General features: G+C 33.9%; 2 protein-coding genes and 1 long non-coding RNA gene across 5 annotated transcripts in view; 2 read left to right on the top strand and 1 right to left on the bottom strand.

Moving 5' to 3' along the window:
* Nucleotides 1–1,672: 1,672 nt before the first annotated feature.
* LOC126743378 (uncharacterized) lies at nt 1,673–4,725 on the bottom strand. Of its 3 annotated transcripts, XM_050450439.1 has the most exons (5): nt 4,358–4,457; nt 4,275–4,315; nt 2,623–2,874; nt 2,029–2,160; nt 1,673–1,975 (listed from the first exon to the last, which is right to left on the bottom strand). In XM_050450439.1, the coding sequence occupies exons 3-5, from the start codon at nt 2,859–2,861 to the stop codon at nt 1,813–1,815; spliced, it is 534 nt and encodes a 177-aa protein (XP_050306396.1). In that variant the 5' UTR covers nt 2,862–2,874; nt 4,275–4,315; nt 4,358–4,457; the 3' UTR covers nt 1,673–1,812. The 3 variants fall into 3 exon arrangements, with proteins under 3 accessions (XP_050306396.1, XP_050306414.1, XP_050306405.1); XM_050450457.1 differs by lacking the exons at nt 4,275–4,315; nt 4,358–4,457 and adding an exon at nt 4,604–4,725; XM_050450448.1 differs by lacking the exons at nt 4,275–4,315; nt 4,358–4,457 and adding an exon at nt 4,039–4,196.
* Nucleotides 4,086–4,599, top strand: LOC126743394 (uncharacterized). Its single transcript, XR_007662856.1, has 2 exons — nt 4,086–4,194; nt 4,358–4,599. It is a non-coding gene; the product is annotated as an uncharacterized LOC126743394 (long non-coding RNA).
* Nucleotides 4,726–9,177: 4,452 nt separating the features above from the next.
* The window catches only part of LOC126743362 (lysosomal alpha-mannosidase-like), a 34,084-nt gene continuing 22,258 nt past the window's right edge, over nt 9,178–21,003 (top strand). Inside the window, exons 1-9 of the mRNA XM_050450410.1 lie at nt 9,178–9,302; nt 9,354–9,456; nt 9,510–9,591; nt 9,854–10,039; nt 10,103–10,308; nt 19,853–19,983; nt 20,036–20,169; nt 20,315–20,746; nt 20,803–20,996. Of these exons, the coding sequence (XP_050306367.1) occupies nt 9,204–9,302; nt 9,354–9,456; nt 9,510–9,591; nt 9,854–10,039; nt 10,103–10,308; nt 19,853–19,983; nt 20,036–20,169; nt 20,315–20,746; nt 20,803–20,996 (1,567 nt within the window). The 5' untranslated portion in view covers nt 9,178–9,203. The remainder of the gene's footprint in view (nt 9,303–9,353; nt 9,457–9,509; nt 9,592–9,853; nt 10,040–10,102; nt 10,309–19,852; nt 19,984–20,035; nt 20,170–20,314; nt 20,747–20,802; nt 20,997–21,003) is intronic.

Raw genomic sequence — 21,003 nt, 5'->3', positions numbered from 1 at the left:
AGATTAAAAGTGAAAACAGTATTCTAAAATTAAAGTTTAACAAAATAGAAAAAGGCGTTCCTCAAGGTTCAATTCTATCACCATTACTTTTTTAATTTATGTTGCCGACATGAATAAATGACTTTAACACTCTCAAATTATTCAGTATGCAGATGACACTTAACTGTAATTACCATTAAACTCTAATATTCAATAGGCAGAATTAAACATAAGTACTGAATTAAATAATATTTCTTTATATGGATAAGAACGCAATTTAAAAATTAATCGTTGTAAACCAAATCCTCAGATTAAAGAGCTTGTTAAAGATAATTTGAACATTAGAATTATAAGTTTTAATAGCATTATATTATACTGTTTTTATATTATTACTGATGCGGTAAAAAATTTGGAAATGTTTGTGGACCGCTATCATTTGAAAATCATATAAATAATAAATAAAAACTGGTATATCATAGGTTAAGAAATATTTACTTTTCGAATCACTTGTAACATCTCTTTTTGATTATGGAGATGTTGTTTATGGTTATTCGTTTTCTGGTGTATTTTGTAGAAAAATTCAAAAGTTACAGAACTCGTGTATGCGATTTCTTTACTCTATACCTCTATACCTTATAGACACCAATATCTGAAAGACAACCGAATTCTGAATATGCCAAAAAGGCTAGAGATGACATGTATCTTTCTATGTTCAAAGTAAACAAAATTCAAAAACTACCTTTTATTTTTTTAAATTTCATTCTATTTGCTTATAACCTCAATATTAGGAATACACAATTATTTGAAACCATAAACACTTCTTTTTTTCTTTTCTTTTTGGTTATTTCCTTTTTTTTAATTACAATTTTTTACCAAATATTTTTTGATTCTTTTGTTCTGTTTTTTTTTAGGTCTATTAAACATTAAGTAGCAGTAGTTATATCAGACCTGGTATACTGAATAACAGATGTCAAACGATTTTAAAGAGCACGATACCATTCTTTTTGTCTAAAAAAGCCTATTTTTCTTTTGATAAACAAATTATATAAATAATTTTGAATTTTAATAGGAATTAACATTTTAATGCGACTGGATTGGTTAAGCGGTTCGAAGGATCACAAAAAAAAGATTTATAATCTGTATACATCTTTTCATAATTTATTGGACTAAAAAAAGCACAAACTGGAACGGTTTACCTTCTCTTGTAAAAATAAGAATGGCTGTAGCCTACAACATTTCCACTCTTTCCTTTCTAGATCAATACAAAGCCTCTGGCAGACACTAAGGTCCGGAAAGTAGTTTTAGCAGAGCTTTATAGGGCCAAACTTCCAGAATGGTGGCATAATATTCGATATTTTCTTTCGCATACGTTTGGGTGGTCGACCTTTGGCATGCGTCGTATTCCGGCAATTTTTGCCCCCCTCCCCTCCCTCACAGAAAGTTTTTTGGCCAAAACACGAAGTTGGAAATGAGGAAATATGAGCTTGGGGATGCCCTGTTGAAGGGTTTTTATGATACCCTTTGCATTTTGGGTTATTATTCGATTTTTGGGTCTTTTAGACTATAACATTTCTGAAAATGTGATTATTTTTTGACTGCTAGGCAATGACTGAAATACCTGTCAAAATCAGATATCACTAAAATTTATACCCTAATATTTTTAGGTGTAAAATCATGGATTTAAAAAAATACATTTCTTTAACTTTACTCGTATATTCAGTATAAAATCTCTTAAACATCCTAAATCCTATCACAAAATACATCTTTTACATTGCAATTAAAATAAATTAATAAGGTCAATCGAACTTCTCCACCATCAAAATGTAGAAAATCTCACGATATTCCTAGCACTGTTTTTATGGTACTATTTTTAGCCAAAACAGTGATAACTATCACCAGAACTATAATGATAACTGTTAAAATTGACACCATTACTAGAAGAATTCTTTCGCATTTGGTCCGTCTAGAACAGCAACAGTACTGCTCCTGGTACACCCTAGAAACATAAATTTGAATGTATAAAATATAGGAGCCCACAGTGGAACATACTCTAAGCTTTGAACGCTGGGTGCCCTGGAACTCTTTGCCACGTCATCACTTTTAGCGTCATATGCCTTATTATCGTATGAAAGCCTTGTGGTTTTACTTGTCATGCTTATTCTGGATGCTGATGAGGACTTTCTGTAATAAAGGTAAGTTCTATTATGAGTATAAATTATCCAGCCAATTTTTTAAGCTATCCGGCTTGTACACCAAATTTCTGTCTGGAAGCTAAATTTTGCAGGAATTATTAAAGATAAAATTATGAAGTTATAGGAGTTATATCCGGAAACACTTTCCTACTGCAAATTGATCCAGGTTTTTCGGCTTTAGTCAGATGACAATCCAAGAGCCAAAAATTCTAAAGCCAACTTGGAAGCCAAATGTCTCAAGAACTATTCAAGATACAGTTACGAAATTAATGGTGTTAAATTCGGGAAAGACATTTCTATGAATGATATTAGATGCAAGTAACTTTTTTTTAAGTTATTCGACTTCTAATCTAAGAGATATTAAATATTGTCATATTCCCATTAAAAGTTTGAAATAGGCAACTTCGGAATAAAATAATGCTAATACATAATCTATACTTCTTCAATTTACCTGTCAAGCTTTTTTCTCTCGCTCTCTATGCTAAACCCAGGCAGTTTCTCCTCTGTGGTATCATCTTCAGGAATGGTGGGCGCCTTGGGTGACTTCACCTTTTTCTTTGTTCGAGTAGTTACATTTTCTTCGGATAAAGTGTTTCGCCGTTCCAGGGTATGCTTTTTGGGTTGTTCCACGTTTCTAGTCGTGTCTGGTAGGGACAGGTTTGATTTTCTTTGTTTCCTGGTTTGCTCCATTATTGGTTAATTTCTGGCACAAAAAAAAATTAATTTTAGATTAACGGCGTCATGGAGTGGACGATTTATGTTTTTTTTTTGTTAATACAATCCCCAATAAAGACTTTTAATAAATAATGAATCAACTTGTTTTTCTACCCTTATTACAAGGTAATCGTGAAGGTCTCAATAAATTAACGAAGCCTTCTGCGATTCTGAACTTTCCTAATAGAACATCAATACCGTTTAAAGTTTCATCATTTAAGGGAAATTAAAGAAATGGAAGCTTCGAAAGAGGTTGGTGTATTTTTTTTTTACTTTACAGTTAAAAAAGTACAGATCCATTACTTTCCGCCTCCTATGGCAACGGCGCGAACTCAGTCTGCCACAAATCTGACAGAGCTCGGTGTTGTCATGCTTTGATAAAATCGTATATTATATGATTTATGTATTTATTTTGATAGAAGATATCGCTGTGGATCCTGAATTGGAAAGTTTTTATATTCATTTAAGGTATGGTTGCAAGATTGCCAAGTTTTATTTTGTTTCCGAGATACAAGGAGAGAAAATATAAAATTGCCCGTAAATAGAGTATTTTCGATTAGTTTGGGAAAAAATAGCTTTATTGCTAATAACATAGTCTTTTTATTTTTAATTGTGAAAAAGAAAACAAATAATTTTTTTCAATGAAAAGAAATTACGAAATATTAAAAAAAGACAAATTTATAGATTGCTAAATTTTATTTCCTTTCACAGATTGAAGGGGGAAATAGTAGTTTATCTCAGATTACAGAAGGATAGTTGATAAAAACTTAAGAAGAGAAAAAGAACAGAGAAGGTCAGCTTTCAGGTTTTACGAGCTACATAGAATTTATAAACTCACTCAAAGCTCTGAATGTGGTACAAAATTATATTTTAAAAGTCATATTTCAAAAAGAAAAACGATATCCTACTTAATAGCTTTACGACGATGATATACTTAACATCGGAATGCTTTACTTTTATGACATTTATGCCAGAATTTGTTTAATAGGCTCTCAAATTGTAATGTGTTATTTAGTTATCTGAATAAATGAGGAAGTTGATTTTTTTTTGATGATAATATGTTTTTAACGTTTCCAAATTGTGTCTAGTTTCCGAGGCATAGCGAAAATATTATATTATCCGGAATTTTAAAAAATATTATTTTTTGAGTTACCTTTTTTTTTCACCAACCACACACAAAAATACGATAATTTTATTAGCGTCAGGTGGTAATGTAATTACGTCAATCATCAGCGATAACGATAATTTGTTTATAATATAGATAAAAACTGATTTTTACGTTCTTGAGCATTAAATTGATCAATTTCAGGTGAGATTTTAAGTGTTGTTCAAGAAAACCGTGTAAATTAATGTAAATCTGCTGGTCATTGGATATTTGAATATACTTACAATTTACAAGAGAATCTTAGTTTTCACATTATGGTTGAAAGTGTTAGGAAAAAATGCAAAATATTAATGAAAATATTGTTTAGGATCACTCGCGATCGTTTTGAATCACAACAAAACCACCAAAAAAAAGGAAAATTCTGATAAGATAAGCAAAAAATTGCGCGTCAACCAGTACGATGAGATGTCGAGCAAACAAAATTACGACGAGAGATTATAATGAAAAGTGTGGCAGAAACTCGAGAACACGATGAAATATGAGCGATTATCGATCGAAACTCGACGATATACAATTTACTTATTGCTTATTAAAATATTCATAAAACTATTACCGATGTTTTAATCCAGTTTGACAACAATGTCTCTCTTAGTCCGGTCAGTAGGCGAGCTTAATCGACCGCACTCGTCAGCGCTCGTAGCTGTTCGGGTTCGCGTTGATGCCATATAATCAAACAGTGTAGTGACGGTACACCCACAAGTGCATATGGATTTGAAACAATAGTGGGGAAAAAGACTGATGATAGCTGTTTTTCTATCTTAAAAGAATCAAGAATTAATTTGTTATAGCCAGTTTTCAGATATTTCGGAAGCAAAATAAAATTTGGTCACCCTTAATAGAGATGGGGGTTGCCAAATTTTAAATAAATAAAGTAATGTCAGATTTTCTTAACACGTGGCAATACCGATGAAGCGTGCTCGTCACAAGTCAAAGTCAGAATAAGCTTTATACTCAACAGTTACTACATCTTGGTAAATCATAGTGTACTAGACAAAATGTTAACTAGTTAAATGTTAAAACTAGATTAAGAGTAAGAAAGAGAAAAAAAAACAAATATTAAAGGATTGACATAAAAGATTAACAAGCAAACAAAATGTTTTATATTTTATACTTAATGTCAGACCAAACAAAATGAAGTGATAAAAAATTTAAGATAAGGCAGTAAAAATAAAAATATTAAAAATACTAAAAGAAATAAGATAAAATAAAATGGAGAACTATATAGAAGCTACGATAGGAATACTCATTTATGCTATAATAAGCCATATAAGCTAAAAACCGCTAATATTTCTTCTTAACAGTTTTATGGAGAAATATCTCAAATGTAATGGCAAATGATTATAAATCGTAATTCTCTCGTAAGTTATAGACTTCTTTCTAAGTTTTAGACTCTTCACGGCGTTGCTTTAGGGTGTGAGGAATTGGTAGCATCAAGTCCGAAACATTTCGATTATTGTAGTTATTATTACAAGATATAATTTTTTGGCGATTTTTATGAATCAGATTAACAGTTTCCAAAATAAATAAATTATAAAAAGTTAACATATTTGCTTTTGAAAAAGTGATCTGTAATGTTCTATATTCTTTGTGGCATAAAGTACATTTGAGAACACGTTTCTAAAGGACAAATAAGGTATGATTGGACATTGCCAAAAACAAAAAGATCCCTTACCTTAATCATAACTCGATAAGGGTGAAATATACTAATCTGAATAAGTAACATTTAAGTTCAATAAGCCCCATTCGACCTGTAAAGCAACCTGGGAAAATTTATTTAATAAGCTAAAATATGATATTTAAAGTTTAGTTCAAAGTCAATGATTACTCCAAGAAACTTGGAGGAAGTCCCTAAAGAATAAAATAGTAGTCTAAAAAGGTGTAATAAAAGGAGAGTGCAAAAGACAGTGCCAAAGAATAGTGATATCGTCTGTGAATAACGTAAATTTGCTAGCAATCCCTAGTGACGTAAGATCATGAATAATAAAAGGAACAAAACAGGACCCAGAACTGACCTCTGGAAAACTCCACATATAGGACTGAGAGATCTCGACAAATAGGACTGAAGCCATAGAAGTGACAAGCCTCAAAACCCTAGCGGTGAAGCTTACGCAGCAGAATTCGATGATCAACGCCCTGGACATATCACAGAGCGCTGCCCAGTTACCTCACCACCGTTTATACTAGCGTAAATACTGAAAAATAGCATCATTGATACTGTGGTACTATGGTGCTCTCGAAAACTGGTGAGTAGTATGATATTAGAGTAGAATGATATTATTCTACTTTTAACAGATTTTTCCACAATTCTAGACAGATTGTCTGAGAGATTTAGATATGCATAATATGATGGCTCCGACTTATCTCCACTCTTGTGGATAGGGATTAGTTTTGATTAGGATTAGTAATTATAAAGAGTAGACCTTTAATGAATCAGTACGAACAAAAGCTGTGTTTGTTCTTAACTGTCAAATTGATCTGCTTTGCTTCAGATTTTGTAGAGAGAAAATAAAATGAATTACGTACAGTTGTACTATAGTAGAGACAAAATTCAAAGGATCAGCAGTTTGAAAAAAATGTTTGGTCAGTCATTCAGCTACAGAGCAGTATGTATTTACTAAATTGGAGCACAATATACTTTCGTTTAATTTTGGAGTAAAATAATTTTTACTTCGAATATCATTTATAATTGACCAACTTTTGTTTATTGGATGCCGTAGAAAGGCGCCTGTCATAATGCAAGTTAACCCTATAAGTTTTCTATATAGAGAGATAAGTGTATTTATTAAAGTAAGAGTGAAAGTGCAAATCACTTGTAAGTTTTCTGATGTAATGAAGAACTCTGAGAGTTTTGGAAGACACCTTTATGCCTTCAGTAAGCCATAGTTTCTTTTTCAATTTTTAAGTTCCTCACAGAAAAAGTTTTTTGAAAATTTGCAATATTTTTTATATAAAATTTACCTACAAGATCGAGAAGTATTGTGAAGTATTGCAATACTTTTGTATCTTTTCGGTTTTTGTACAGCTGATATTGTGACCTAGAACTGCTTAGTGATCAGAGAAACCAGCATCAATTAACCATTTCAAAACAGAAATTGGAAGATAAATGGCACTGAGACACACGGGTTGGAGAACTAACATGCATATGTAAATTAAAATATCTAAATAGATTATAGACAGTCTTATTATTGCAAATAAGTCGGAGCTAGTATCACAATAGAAGATAGTGGAATTTGCCATAACAACGCCTCCAGTTTACTGAAAAAAGAGCTACTGTCGGAAGAAATCTATATGTATAGATAATGGATATCTTCATTCACTCAAAGATGTCTTTTCAAGAAGATTATTAAATTAAACTTAGGATGAAGATAATTATTAGGTAAAAATTCATCATTTACTAAAATCATGCAGCCACCATATCCATAAATAGTTCTGGAAACATCTGATACTATTGTAAATCCAGGAACAAAACTTATGTCACTTTCTTTTAGCCAATGTTTAGTAAATTTTATAAAATTATTTAGATGCTTACACTAATCAATAAAAGCATATAATTCTATTAATTTATTTATAAGTGATTGAATATTTAAGAGAGGGATTATGAAATCCGGCTGAACGGTTTCAGGTTATTGTCTTATGATGAAAAAAGTAGTAGGTATAGACTCTACTCTAAAGAATTTGAACTAAAATTTATTTACAGAATTAGAAAACACACTTAAGAAGATTTGAGAAAAAAATTAACCAATTTCATAAATTCAATCAACATGTGACAACACCGGTATCGGCGTAGACGAGTGGACTCGTAACTATCTATGTAAGCACTATTGCCATATATTGCAAAAAGTAGCTAATTTAGTGATATCATTAAATCTGCTCGAATGCGTGCATTTGGTGCATTATTAACATACAAAACGGGTAAATTTAGCAAAATCTTAACAAGACAAAGGCTCTTGAATACATAGAACAATCGACATTTCGAGTTCATTACTATACTGATAAGAAGCGAAAATAAACAACCATTAAGTTGCCACTGACCGCAGTTATGGTTTTCTTATGGCAATACACTAACAGATTTTTCTCAAGAAACCATATTCAGAAGAAAACTGTCCTAACTACTTAAATTCTGAACTTAGAATTAGGTTTTTATCGTTAAATGTATCCTTAAAAAAAACCCTCATATTAATCTGAAAAAAATATTAAAATACGTTTATTAATTCCCAAGTTATGCCCGAAAATATTCAGTAAGGAATATAATTCTTGTTGCGAATTAATTTTCGCAACTTCAAATCTAGTGGCTCTTGGACCTTGGTCGACTTAATCGCCTTTTTTTAAGGTACCAAAAAAGTTCTGATATGAACTTATTATGTAAGAAACGTACGTTCGTTGACAAAATTCATTTAAGAATATTTTTATTATGTTCTAAAAATATTCTTATAAAAAAGTGACATGACAATTTGCAACACTACCAAAAAAATGATCAATCAAAACTGCCCTGTCGAGACAAATCATTAACCTAGAAGCACGTTTTTCCTTCAAATCTATTCTCAGGAAAGTTCTTTTTTTTTATTAATCTGAAAAAAAAAATTAAAATCATGTTGAAGTTCCCAAGTTCTTGCCCAAAAATTTCCGAATCAACGAATAAACATCTTGTCATTGCAAAATAATTTTCAAAACTTTCAAATCCGGTGGCTCTTGAATCTTGGTTGAATAAATCGCCTCTAACTCAGAGAGTTTTTTAGGTTTAAAAAACATTGTGATCTGAAATTATTGGGTGAAAAATGCACTTTCTTTAACTAAAATACTTTTAAGAATATTCTTATTATTTCCTAAAAATACTCTAAATAAAAATCAATATTTGGTAAATCCTTAGCCTAGTATTTTCCGGATTTCCCGCCATATAAATTTGAAAAAATTGTGACATTATTTAAGTGACTCCTAAATTATGCTCACCGATATCCCTAAAAGATCAAAGTTTCCTACTTAGGACCTCTGGCTGACAAAATTACCTCTGACGCAAGATTTTATTAAATCATCTAAAGGTGTATGGTCTCCTATACCATCTCAAACATCTATTAAAATAGTCTAGATTAAAGCTGATATATAATAAGTCCATATTATTACGTTGCATAGAGTTTTTCAGTCCAGTTGTCAACAACATGAAGGAAATTCTCCTGATCCTAAGTCTCTTCTATGGTTTATCTGAGGAACGAGTGGACCCTCCCGTGCCCCCAGGATATCATAATTGTGGATACCAGGTAACTCATTTACTCTCCTACTGGGCAATTTTAATTAATCATTTTTTGTAGTCGTGTCATGCTTTAAAAGAGGGATTTATTAACGTCCATATAGTACCTCACACCCACGATGACGTTGGATGGCTAAAAACAGTCGATCAGTACTACTATGGAAGTACGCTTATAAATATAATAAACGTCCAAGAAACTTCAACTATTTGATTTTAGGTAACACGAATACTCAACGGGCTGGAGTTCAGTATATTTTGGATAACGTTATCGAATCGTTGACAAGGAATAAAGAGAGAAGGTAAATTTCATTTGAAACTGTTTTGCTCATTTTAGTCCAGCCTGTCCATCGGTTATGGTCATTGAAATACTTTTGTATTTCTTGCATGCATTTGAAGTCTTTTCTGGCAATTTAAACTAATTTTAGCAGCTAGTGCTCCTGGAAAACTTCCTCTTCTCCCATCTTTTCCACTTTTTCAACTGCTTCTTGGCTTAGAAAGTAATGCATGCATCTATTATATTGTATCCATAAGTAAACTGAATTAGTTAATCAAACTTTTTAGATTTATTTACGTGGAAACCGCCTTTTTCTGGAAATGGTGGATCAAACAACACGATATCGTCAAATCTAGAGTGCGCAAGTTAGTAAACAACGGCCAACTTGAATTTATCAGTGGGGGATGGAGTATGAACGACGAAGCAGTGACGCACTATCAATCTATCATTGACCAAATGACTTGGGGACTCAGGTGCTCAGCCACTTCTTCCCATTTCGCTCTCACTTAACTCAAATGATTGTCTCTCTTTGTTAGGAAATTAAATGACACTTTTGGCGAATGCGGTAGACCAAAGATCGCGTGGCAAATTGATCCTTTTGGACACAGCAGAGAAATGGCGAACATTTTCGCTGAGTTGGGTTTCGATGGTTTCTTTTTGGGGCGTATCGACTACCAGGAAAAGACCCTCAGATTTAAAACGAAGTCACCGGAAATGGTTTGGAGCGGCAGTGATAGTCTAAGTGAGTACCAAAATCGTTATGTTATATAATGAGCACGTCCAAAATTTCTTTTCCTCTTCCGTAAGTTCCCGCGATTCAATTTTCTAAGTATGGGCATGGTTTATTTTAAGAAGATTTTGGGGATGATTCCTGGAAAATTATCGGCCTCAATTGTTATATAATTTAACATTACCTAGGTGTTGTCCGGCTATGTTTGCTAATGCAATTTTTTTTTTTGGTGGATTGTTACGGCTTTTTTTAATTTAATTTAATTTAATGTCAAAATATTGTAGTATAATGTGATAAAGTAAATCCCTCAAAATCTTAACAACATATTTCAGAAAATATAAAGCAAACATATTTTCTTTCTAAACATTAGCTAATTACGAGTACACACAAATATTTTAATTCTTATTTTATTAAAAAAATTGCTACTAGATCCTTCTGCTGGGTTGTTCACCATTTACGATGTAATTAAAAATTATCTCTTAGAAAAAGAAAACATTATCAAGATCTGATTTTTTGCTAGTGATAGTGTATGAGTCATTACACTAGTTTGCTAGTGTAATGATAGGTTTGTCCTTCATCATGTCTCCATGGATTAGATCCATTGGTGACTTCTGAGTTAAATTTTCAAAAAGGCTAAGGTTAGCATTTAAGACCCGTTTGTCACTCTGTTGCTATCAGAGCATTTTTAAGAAATAAACCAGAACACACTTATCTATAGCACAGAAGAGCCTTTTGCACAGAGCAGCAGTAGACGTACTGATGTTTCGTGCAAAAGGCTCAATAAGCTTAATATTGTAATAGCTGGATACTTAGGGCAATTAAAACAAAGCAGATTCCCCATCTAAAACTGTTTATTAAATGAATTGAAAAATATTTCCATACAAAAAGCAATTGAACAGCGTCACAGTTACCTAATTAGGCACGAGCCGCGATATAGCTTATTTTGCAAATAGCTGCTATAATCTAAGTCGACCAAATATTGCAACCAACTATTAATGTTTATAATAAATAAAATGTAACCTACTTTGCTTTTAAAGAATTTGCCTAATATTATTAATAATTCCTTTACAATATCGACGTTGCCTTAATGGAGCAACTCTGAACTTACCAGGGCACTGTTGGCACCAAGGACTGTGTGGAGATACGGAAATAAGAACCGAGACTTCTTGTGCTCAAACGGGCTAGAACTACTCAACCATGACCGTGTCCCTACTTTCTACTGCAATAGGGGCCAATATGCTATCGATCGTACGATCGGTTTACCTAACGTCGTGAAACCGTTCGGCTCGTGGTTAGTCTCTTAAGGTCGCAATATCGGACCACAAACACATTTGATCCTTGACCATCGATACCCCAACCTGCAGAAATCTCAGGAATTACTTTCGAGAGGAACTACTCGGTAGTCTTGTAGATATGCAGGCACGCTACACCCTTCCGGTGGGCACTCAGATCGGGACCATCAACCTGACTTGTGCAATAGTCTCAGCATTCGAGGGCAGCTGTCCACTCAGATGGATGGATGGATTGTCCAATAGCTATAATTTCCTGATAAAAGCTTTACAACTAATGAGCTGGAAACCTTGGAGGTTATGCTACGCACGTACATCAGGCACGTCAGGCTCCAACTCGCCCGACGTTCTCCCTCGCAGGCTCTTATTCGTGTCAAATACAAGCATGCTAGAAGGATTATTCTACGAGAGGATGAAATGGGCAATCAAATCATTCCCAGATATTCGGGCATAGATGTGTTATAATTATGCTTCCTGCAAACTGGGTTAGATGAACTTACACCACATATCGTGAAACTTTTAAAGACTTCTCTTGCTGCATTCGCAAGTTAAGGCGAAAGGTGAAAGTTGTCTTTATCCCTGAAGCCAGCCAGGAAAAAATTATTACTTTTTTTTCTTCAGGTACCTAATCGTTTTAGATAATGCCAATTACAAGTTTTTTGCAACAGCTCGAAACAGTTCTATTAAGCTTTTGCCAAACCAAGTCCGTAAGTTCCACAACCATAATGTTTCTTCTTCCGAACCCTCCTTTACTCAATGCCTTCTCTTATATTATAGTTTGCAGTAGGGCGGAGTATCGATCTTTATTGCTCATTACATGTCCTAGTTTTCTCTTTTTAATAATACAGGAGTTCTATTATATTTTTTTGATTCTTCTTAGCACTTCTATGTTTATAATGTGAGTAGTCTTCTGAACATTTTCCCCTATACCGCCACTTCTCAAATGCTTCCAGATTTTTAGTGATGGCTTTTGTGAGTGTCCAAGATTCTACGCAATCTTAGAACATTGATTATCTAGAATTAGTAAGCTTTATTTGAGTTCAACATGTGCACTAGGGCAAGGGGGGTGTTTTGTTTACTCACATATGTACGCATTCTCTGTTATCAAGTGTATACACATTTTCAAAAGAGGAAATTTTGAGCTATATATTAACACATCTAAAAATATTAATTTAACTTATTGGTGTTAGATTTTGGATTAAAAATCAAAAGTAAGTATGTCTTATTTTAAGCACAAAAATAACATCTTCTAAGGCATTTGTGGTTTTGTGTTTTCTCTAGTTTTCGGCTGAAAAAGGAAAAAGGACGCATTTGAGGTTTGAAATTTGATTGATGAAAATACTGACCGTGTGAGGGCGAGACTGTCAATCATTCCAACAGTCGTCAGTCTGAATTGCATCGTGCACCGTGCAGAGACAGAGGCAGAGATAAGTTGAGTACCGTGCACAACGGAAGACACTCAGGAAACGACCGCTCTGAGCTCGATAGCTTCACCTGACTTGTGTGAAGCAGAAGAACAAGGAAAAAAATATATTTTAACGCAATTTATAGACCTATATTTATAGGTCTATGCCAGAATTGTGGAATTCAAGTATATCTGAATATTGTGACAGAGATAAGAAAAGAAGAGGATATGAAGCTCTGCTTAAAATTTTTGTGCAGTACAAACCGAATGTGACCATTGACGATGTAAAAAAAACAAATCAATACGCTTAGAAATCTCGGAAATGTCATTTGGAAATAATTTTTGTAAGCCTCGGGGTCTGTCTTTAATAAAATTTAATAAATTCAGATGGATATATTTTTCACGTTGACTAATCCATTGCTTAATCCAGCGTCTCTTTTGCTAATTACGTTTAGCACTTTTTAAATGTAAAATTATAATAGCAGCGCAAGCTTTCTTTTTATAATCCATAGCAAAATAACTAACAGATAAATGACGCGAACGAACACGCTTTAACTGCTTCAAGCAGCAGAGGATTGGAGCAAACTGGTGACTGAACACACACAGGAGACGATACGAGCAGACTGATGACTGATAGAAAATACTGATCGTGTGAGGTCGCGTGAAAAATACTGACGAAATACTGTCAGTCTTCAAGACTGTCAGTAATACTGATCGTGTAAGGGGCGCTTAATTTCTATAAAAATGCTTTTTATTAGATTGATACCTTTACTCTAGTGAAGTTCGTTAAAAAAAAGCATAGAGTTCATAAACGGTAATATTGTTTATAACTTAAAGCATATTCTATTATTATTGAATATTTATCAAGTAAATGTTTTTTGACGACGTCACTGGTAAAGATTTCTTGTGTCGGTGGAATCAACAATGCGATTGAGCGGCGTTGCGATATTGTTGCATTTTTCGCAAATATACGTAATCTGCATTCATTTTACTTTAAATATTGACTTCTTTATAGAGTATCTTATCGTATGTTAATAAAGAAAATGCTTCATATTTTATTGAAGAGGAAAGGTAGTCTTGATTTTTGCCTGTCAAAATAAATAAGTGATAATTTTTTATTATGATTTTATGCAAGCAAACAAAGTGCCCACAGTTCCACGGCAATGCTGATTCTAGCCTTTCAATGTTCTAAGTAGGCAATATAATAAAACCGAAAAAACATCATCAAATATCATCTTAAGTACCTTACCTGCGTTTCAAGAGATATGTTGTGACTTTTGAACATGGCACTCATTTTGTGCAATACTGTCCTTGCTTTTCCTATACGACAATTTATTTCTTGTACACTATCCCATTGTTTATTTATGGTGGTCACAAGGTAGCAATACTGTTAAATACTCCGGTTCGTTTTTTTTTTTACGTTGATATTAAGACTCTATTCTTGATTGTACTGCGTGAAATGGTTCATAAACCTTTGTGGTGCTTCCAAGCTATGCGCTATCACCATCATATCGTCGGTGTATCGAATATTATTCAGTCTGGCTTTGCTTAAAAGGATATGTTCTTCTAGTTCATTAAGAGCTTCGTTTAACATTTTTTCGGAATATAACTTAGATACTTCACGTTGTATTTTCACCTGTTCCGTTCGATCTCCAGAGTCTTAAGAATGCTGTCTGATTCCAGTAGAGATTTAAAATTAATCTAATATCTTTATCATCGCAGCCGGCCTCTTCCAAGATATTTATCATTTCAATTATGCTAAACGTGATCAAATGGTTTTTCATGAAAGATTAGGCATGCATGATTTAGCATCCAGAGACGTCAACTATGGTGTATACCCACAGTTGACGTCTCTGGATCTCTGGTTTCGTTTGCATTTATAAAAACTTATGGGTTTTCGGATATCGATCATATAAATTCTTCTGTAGATGATTTTAAGAAACAATTTTAACATATGACTGATGGTCCGATATCTCTCGCACTTCTTTGTTCCAGTTGTTTTGAGAGGGATTTTCTTTTTTTTTCGAGAGTTATAGATTCTGTTGAAGATGTCGGAAATCCAGGCGATTCCTTCATTATCCAACAGCATCAGAAATTCAGCCTCTATCTGATCCCACTGCTTTTTTGTTTTTCATTTCTTTTATTGCTATTTATACCTCGTGGTATAAATAGCATACCACGAGGAGTACCATTTTATGGGTGGGGCTGTCGTTTCTTCCAGTACGGTTTATGGGACAGTGAGTACGGTTTATGGGAGTCACATTATATTCCAAGCTCTCCTAGTACAATCACGCAAACCTCAGGATTAAAAAGGCTACCTACGCGCCTTTGTGTCTGCAAGAGGGCTTCCGGTAGCGCCTGAGGTCTGTACCCTAAGATTCTTTACTGGATCTACTCATCTATTGTCAAAACTCTTCTCACATACGGAGCTATCGTTTGGTAGCCCTGTCCGGAGAAAGCAAAAAATAATCGGGATCAACTGGCTCGAATCTAACACCTTGCATGCCTAAGCATAGCGGGTTCTATGGGAACTGCACAATTAGAGCGCGTGAGACTCTGTTGAGCCTTTCACTCCCAGACCTTGTGATTCAGTTAGAGGCAATCAGGCCGTACACTCCAATAATGTCCTCTCCTTCTGAGGGCCATTATATGGCAGCTCTGACAGCGTAAGGGTTTTGTGACACATATAACAACCAGAGAGCAGTGGCAGGACTCCAATGGGCCTTCAATAGAGCTGGTGCAAGATTCTGTGGTGGAGCTCCATATACCAAAAGGGCATCTCCATATACCAGAAGGGAAGCACGCTACTGTCTTCCAGACTGAAGTCTTCGCTGTGTTAAAATGCGAACAGAAAATTCTGAACTCCGCACACCGACCGTAATATTATCGTGTCAATCTGCTCCGATAGCAGGGTTTCCATTCAGGCTATTAAGGGCAAAAAGGTGAGCTCCAAGGTCGTATTTAGAGTGCATAAAGCTCCTGGATGAAGTGGTGAAGGAGACCTGGAGGGTTCAGCTTGTCTGGGTGACTGACTACTTAGGCTATGCAGGAAACGAGACTTCTTCGCTGCACTTCTATTCACGCAATGGCCGGTAGGCCTCGAACTTATAATCTGTATAGCCAAATGTGTACTGCGCTTAAAGAGACGCGAAATCCGGCTAGTGACAAGTCAGCGGGACACTGGCATTTAAGACCCCATCTCCAAACCATAGGAATTGCAGAAAAAAAACCGTCTTATGTTTTTCCAAAGATATTGGACTCTGCTAACCCTCAGTGAGGGATAATGGGTCTATTACTGCATAACAGCCCCCTTGACTGCTGAAAGAAATAGCATTCAAGCATATACATACATGATTTACCATGCACCAGAATTATAGTTTTGTGTCATTCTTAATTAAATAATAATAATAATAATAATAATAATAATAATACACGCCATACAAACAAAAAGTAAAATTCCATGGAATAAAAGACAATTTCAGCTTCCATTCTTTACACAAAAAAAGGGCTGATGAAGCCTTGAATTGACAAGATTCTATAAAAAATAACGGTATATGCATTGGCACTGCTGATCAAATATTGGAACAAGAAAAGGCTATAGAATATTTAATAATATTTAATTCTTAAGCACTATAAAATTTTAACCACTAGATACTATTAATATAAATTAATACATAGTAAGGACTAAAAAAAATTATAAAGAAAATAATAATCATAAATCTAAACTATTTCTCTTTTATATTTTAAGAGACCAGAGAGAATGTTTTGTTTCATATAGTTTTTAAAACACCATGCAGATCTAGTAAAATCATGTATTTTAAATTTGTTTATGGTTGATGCGATCAAATATGAATAAAACTTCTTAAAAAGTTGTTTTTTATGATTTGGCACTGTTGAAATGTATTGTCGTCGAATATTTAGATTATGAACATCCGTCCGAAATCTAATCTTATTATACAAGTAGGGCGGACTTTTAAATTTTATTATTTTATAAAATAAACACAAAGAGTGCAAAAGGCGTATTTTAACCATGCTGAGCCACCCCAATTCTTTTAGCTTATAAGAGACAGGTTGTCTTCGTCGTAATCCATATATAAGACGTAAACAGTATTTTTGCATTTTTTCAATACGGTTTATATCAACGACATCCAAAAAAGGACCATAGACCAAATCCGCAAAATTAAAATTTGATAGTATTAGAGATTCACATAATAAGGCAAGACTAAAGCCTTATTATGTGAATCTCAAGAAGTCAGTGAATGACGGTGTGCATAAATTAATTTTAGTTTTAAAAATTCTTTTTTTAAGCAGAGGCTCACATGTTCCTTAAATTAAGTCAGTTATCTAAGATAAGCCCTAGGTTCCTCGCAGAATCCTTAAAACATACATAATCATTCCCTAATTTAATACTCAGTCTATCCATGAGATTCGTCCGATAATTTGCAGGACAAAATAATATAGCCACGCTTTTGCTGGGATTTATTTTAAGTAGAAGATCATTTGACACAGTTAATAATTTGTTTAAATCAGCATTTGCATTAATAGAGTTACTAATCGGAAAAGACTTGTATATTTGCGTGTTATCAGCGTATAGATGATAATGACAGTATTGCAGGGATTTTACGATAGTTGAGATAAAAATACTATAAAACAAAGGTCCCAATATTGATCCCTGAGGAACGCCTACTGTTACCCGCTCTTAATCAGAAAATATATCCTCTACAACTCCCCTTTGAAACCTATCAGTTAAATATGAAGAAACAAGATTGTAAGCAGTTTCCTCAAACCCAACATATTTTAAAATTGCGAGTAGCAACTTGTGATTTATCATATCGAACGTTTTAGTATAATCTAATAGAACCAAAGCAGTTGCTTGGTTTTGATCATGATCACTGACTATATCATCTATTATGTCACAAGGAGCAGTATTGCAGCTAAATTTCAATCTAAAACCAGCTGTTTCTCTGGAAGAATTCTGTTTCTGTTTAAAAATAATTTTATTTGATATTCCAAAATAATTGATTTGATATTCCATTATTTTTTCTAATACTTGAGAGCACAGGCAAAATTGAAATGGATCGAAAATGGCTAAATTCGGTCGGATTAGCTACCTTGTGTAAAGGAAATATTTGCAAGCTTCCAAGTCTTAAGAAAATATGATTTGCTCAAACAGCAGTTCATGATATGGGTCAAGAATGGAATAATAAACGGATAGCAAAGTAAAATTAATGTTATATTCAGATCATCCATTCCAAAAGTTTTTGATTTAATTTTTAGTATTATATTAGGAACCTGTTCTTCTGTAACATTGTTAAACGAAAATTGATGATAAGTTAATTTATTATTAAGATAAAACTGAATTGTTCCTTGTTTTGGTATAGAAGCAATCTTAGAGAAGTAAGTAAAGTAATCATTAACTTCGTTTGGTTTTTTAAAGTTATCAGGTATTTGATTAGTTTTGGAACCTAGCATATTTATTTTTATTAACTCACTCCAATGTTCTTTAGCATTACTATTTTGAAGCTTCCTATTTAAATAAATCTTTTTTCAAATCTTATTGAGTTAGTAGTTAGATTTCTTAATTGCTTATAATAATTCCAATGCTTAGCTTGTTTAGGACGTCTATCGTCTATATCGATTTAGCGCCTGTTTTCGAAGTTTATTCATTAGTTTGACAATGTCAGTCATCCAAGGACTGTAGTTTCTGTTATTTGATTGACCTATTCTCAGGGTTGCATGAATATTAAAAATGTCAAGAATAGATTTTGTAAGGAAGTTTTCTTTAGCATCTATATTATCTGTCGCATAGATTGCGATCAGATGCGATCGATCGCAATGATTCCAATTTATAAGTTCAAGATCCCTTTGAAAATTAATAAAATTTATTTTATTTAAAGGTCTATATTTAAAGCACTTAGGAATAGAGATATCGCCATTAAAATCAAAGTTGGCATAAATCAACATATGATCGGATGTCTTCCATGTCAAAATCTTGTAAATGGGGTAAGTTACTACACATTAAGTCAATCAAAGAAGAATTGGTTTGAGTTATTCTTGTAGGTGTATCTATAACCTGCCTCAGATTCAAAACATTAAGAACACTCATGAAATTTTTGTTTGCGGTTTTTCATAGTCTAAAAAAGTTATATTAAAATCTCCAAAACTTATATTCTACAATTGAATCCTAAATGTTTTACAATTTTTTGAGTCGCTTTGGAATTTGTTGCACTGAGTAAATTTTTGATACTTATTGGCTCTTTGTGTTGTGCTTTTGCCGTGTTATGCCTTTCTCTGCATTTCTTTTCATCCATAGGCAGTCAAATATTAGATGATTTAGTGTTCCTTCCTCTCCGCATATGCAGTTTGGATTATCATTCAGGCCTAGTTTGTTTTTTTGTTGTGTGGTTATACAGTGGTTTCATTATCATGAAACCATGATTTTTCCCGGGGTCTTGGTCTCCCGGACTCTTCACCTTTGGCAAGAAATCAGTATACGTACAGGTCTTACCGTCTTGCTCTAATAGTTGTCTTGCCTTTACGAATGTCTTTGAGTATCACATTTACGGCCCTAATAAGGCAAGATTTGGGTGACATTGCACAAGGGTATTTAAATAAGGGGATGCTTACATTGTAATTTATTCTGTTAAGCTTGCCCACGCCACTCTCGTAGACTAGCCGAAGGCAATCTTTGCCCTTGATCTTGCCTCTAACCTTAAAGTATAAGAAAATTCGCTATATGAAACTATTGAGAACCAAATTCTCTTTTATTATCCACAAAAACCACGCCTAAGTTTCATTCAGAGAAAATCGACGCACTTACTTTTTACGCACTTACTCTTTACACATAAACGTTTTCTTTTAGCAAATGAAATATTTACCAGCATTTTATACAACAACTACTCGCCTCCACCCGGTTTTTGCTTCGATATGCTTTGCAGTGACGACCCTTTTATTGACGATAAGAAGAGTTTCGAGTATAATGTGGACAAAAAGGTACCAAAGAGCCTCATTTGTCGTTAATTTTTCAACGTTTTTCTATCCATAGGTCGATTCTTTTATCGAATATTTAAACAACATGACTAATGTCTACAACACGACCAACTTACTAATAACCATGGGAGAAGATTTTAACTACCAGGACGCCGACATGTGGTTTAAAAATTTGGACAAATTAATACTGTAAGTTATTTTTTGTACGCCTATAATACAGGGATAGCTCATTCTGTAATTCATGCGAAAATTTTTGTTCTCGAACTCGTTTCGGAATGACTGCTCACTGGACTAAAGTAAACTATTATTTATAAAAAACATGTTTTTTTCATAGATACGTAAACCAACGTCAAAAAACCACCGGGTCCAAATTTAACCTAATTTACTCGACCCCTTCCTGCTACGTCCACGCCATCAACAGCGAAACCAAAGGCAAACAGACCTTCTTGGTAAAAAAAGACGATTTCTTCCCATACGCTTCTGATCCTCACGCCTTTTGGACCGGCTACTTCACCTCCAGGCCGACGGTTAAACGATTCGAACGGTCCGGAAATAATTTCTTGCAGATTTGCAAACAGTTATACGCCCTTGCGAATCTTGGACCAGAAGACCGGGTGGACCTAAACGCCCTTAGGGAAGCCATGGGAGTCATGCAACACCACGACGCCATAACTGGCACAGAAAAACAGCATGTGGCCTTCGATTATGCCAGACAGCTTCAGCGGGGTATTGACGAGTGTGAGATTGTTACAACTGCTGCCATTAAGTAGGTATTGTGTAATTTTTTTTTACTGAAAAAAAAAAAATTCTGTGCTATTTCAGGAAACTATCGAATGTATCTGTTGAGCAGGATCTGGCTTTGAACACTTGTCCTTTGTTGAATATTAGCCAGTGCGAACACACGGAAGGAAATGGGAGGTTTATTATTACCGTTTATAACCCACTGAGCAGTTTGGTGAATACTGTGGTTAGAGTGCCCGTTACTGGAATGGGTTATGACGTAACTGATTTTAAAGGTATTTT

Source organism: Anthonomus grandis, chromosome 1 (assembly GCF_022605725.1).
Source record: "Anthonomus grandis grandis chromosome 1, icAntGran1.3, whole genome shotgun sequence".
Taxonomy (NCBI): domain Eukaryota; kingdom Metazoa; phylum Arthropoda; class Insecta; order Coleoptera; family Curculionidae; genus Anthonomus; species Anthonomus grandis.
Note: the sequence above shows the minus strand (reverse complement) of the source record. Positions and strands in the feature narration are given on the sequence as shown.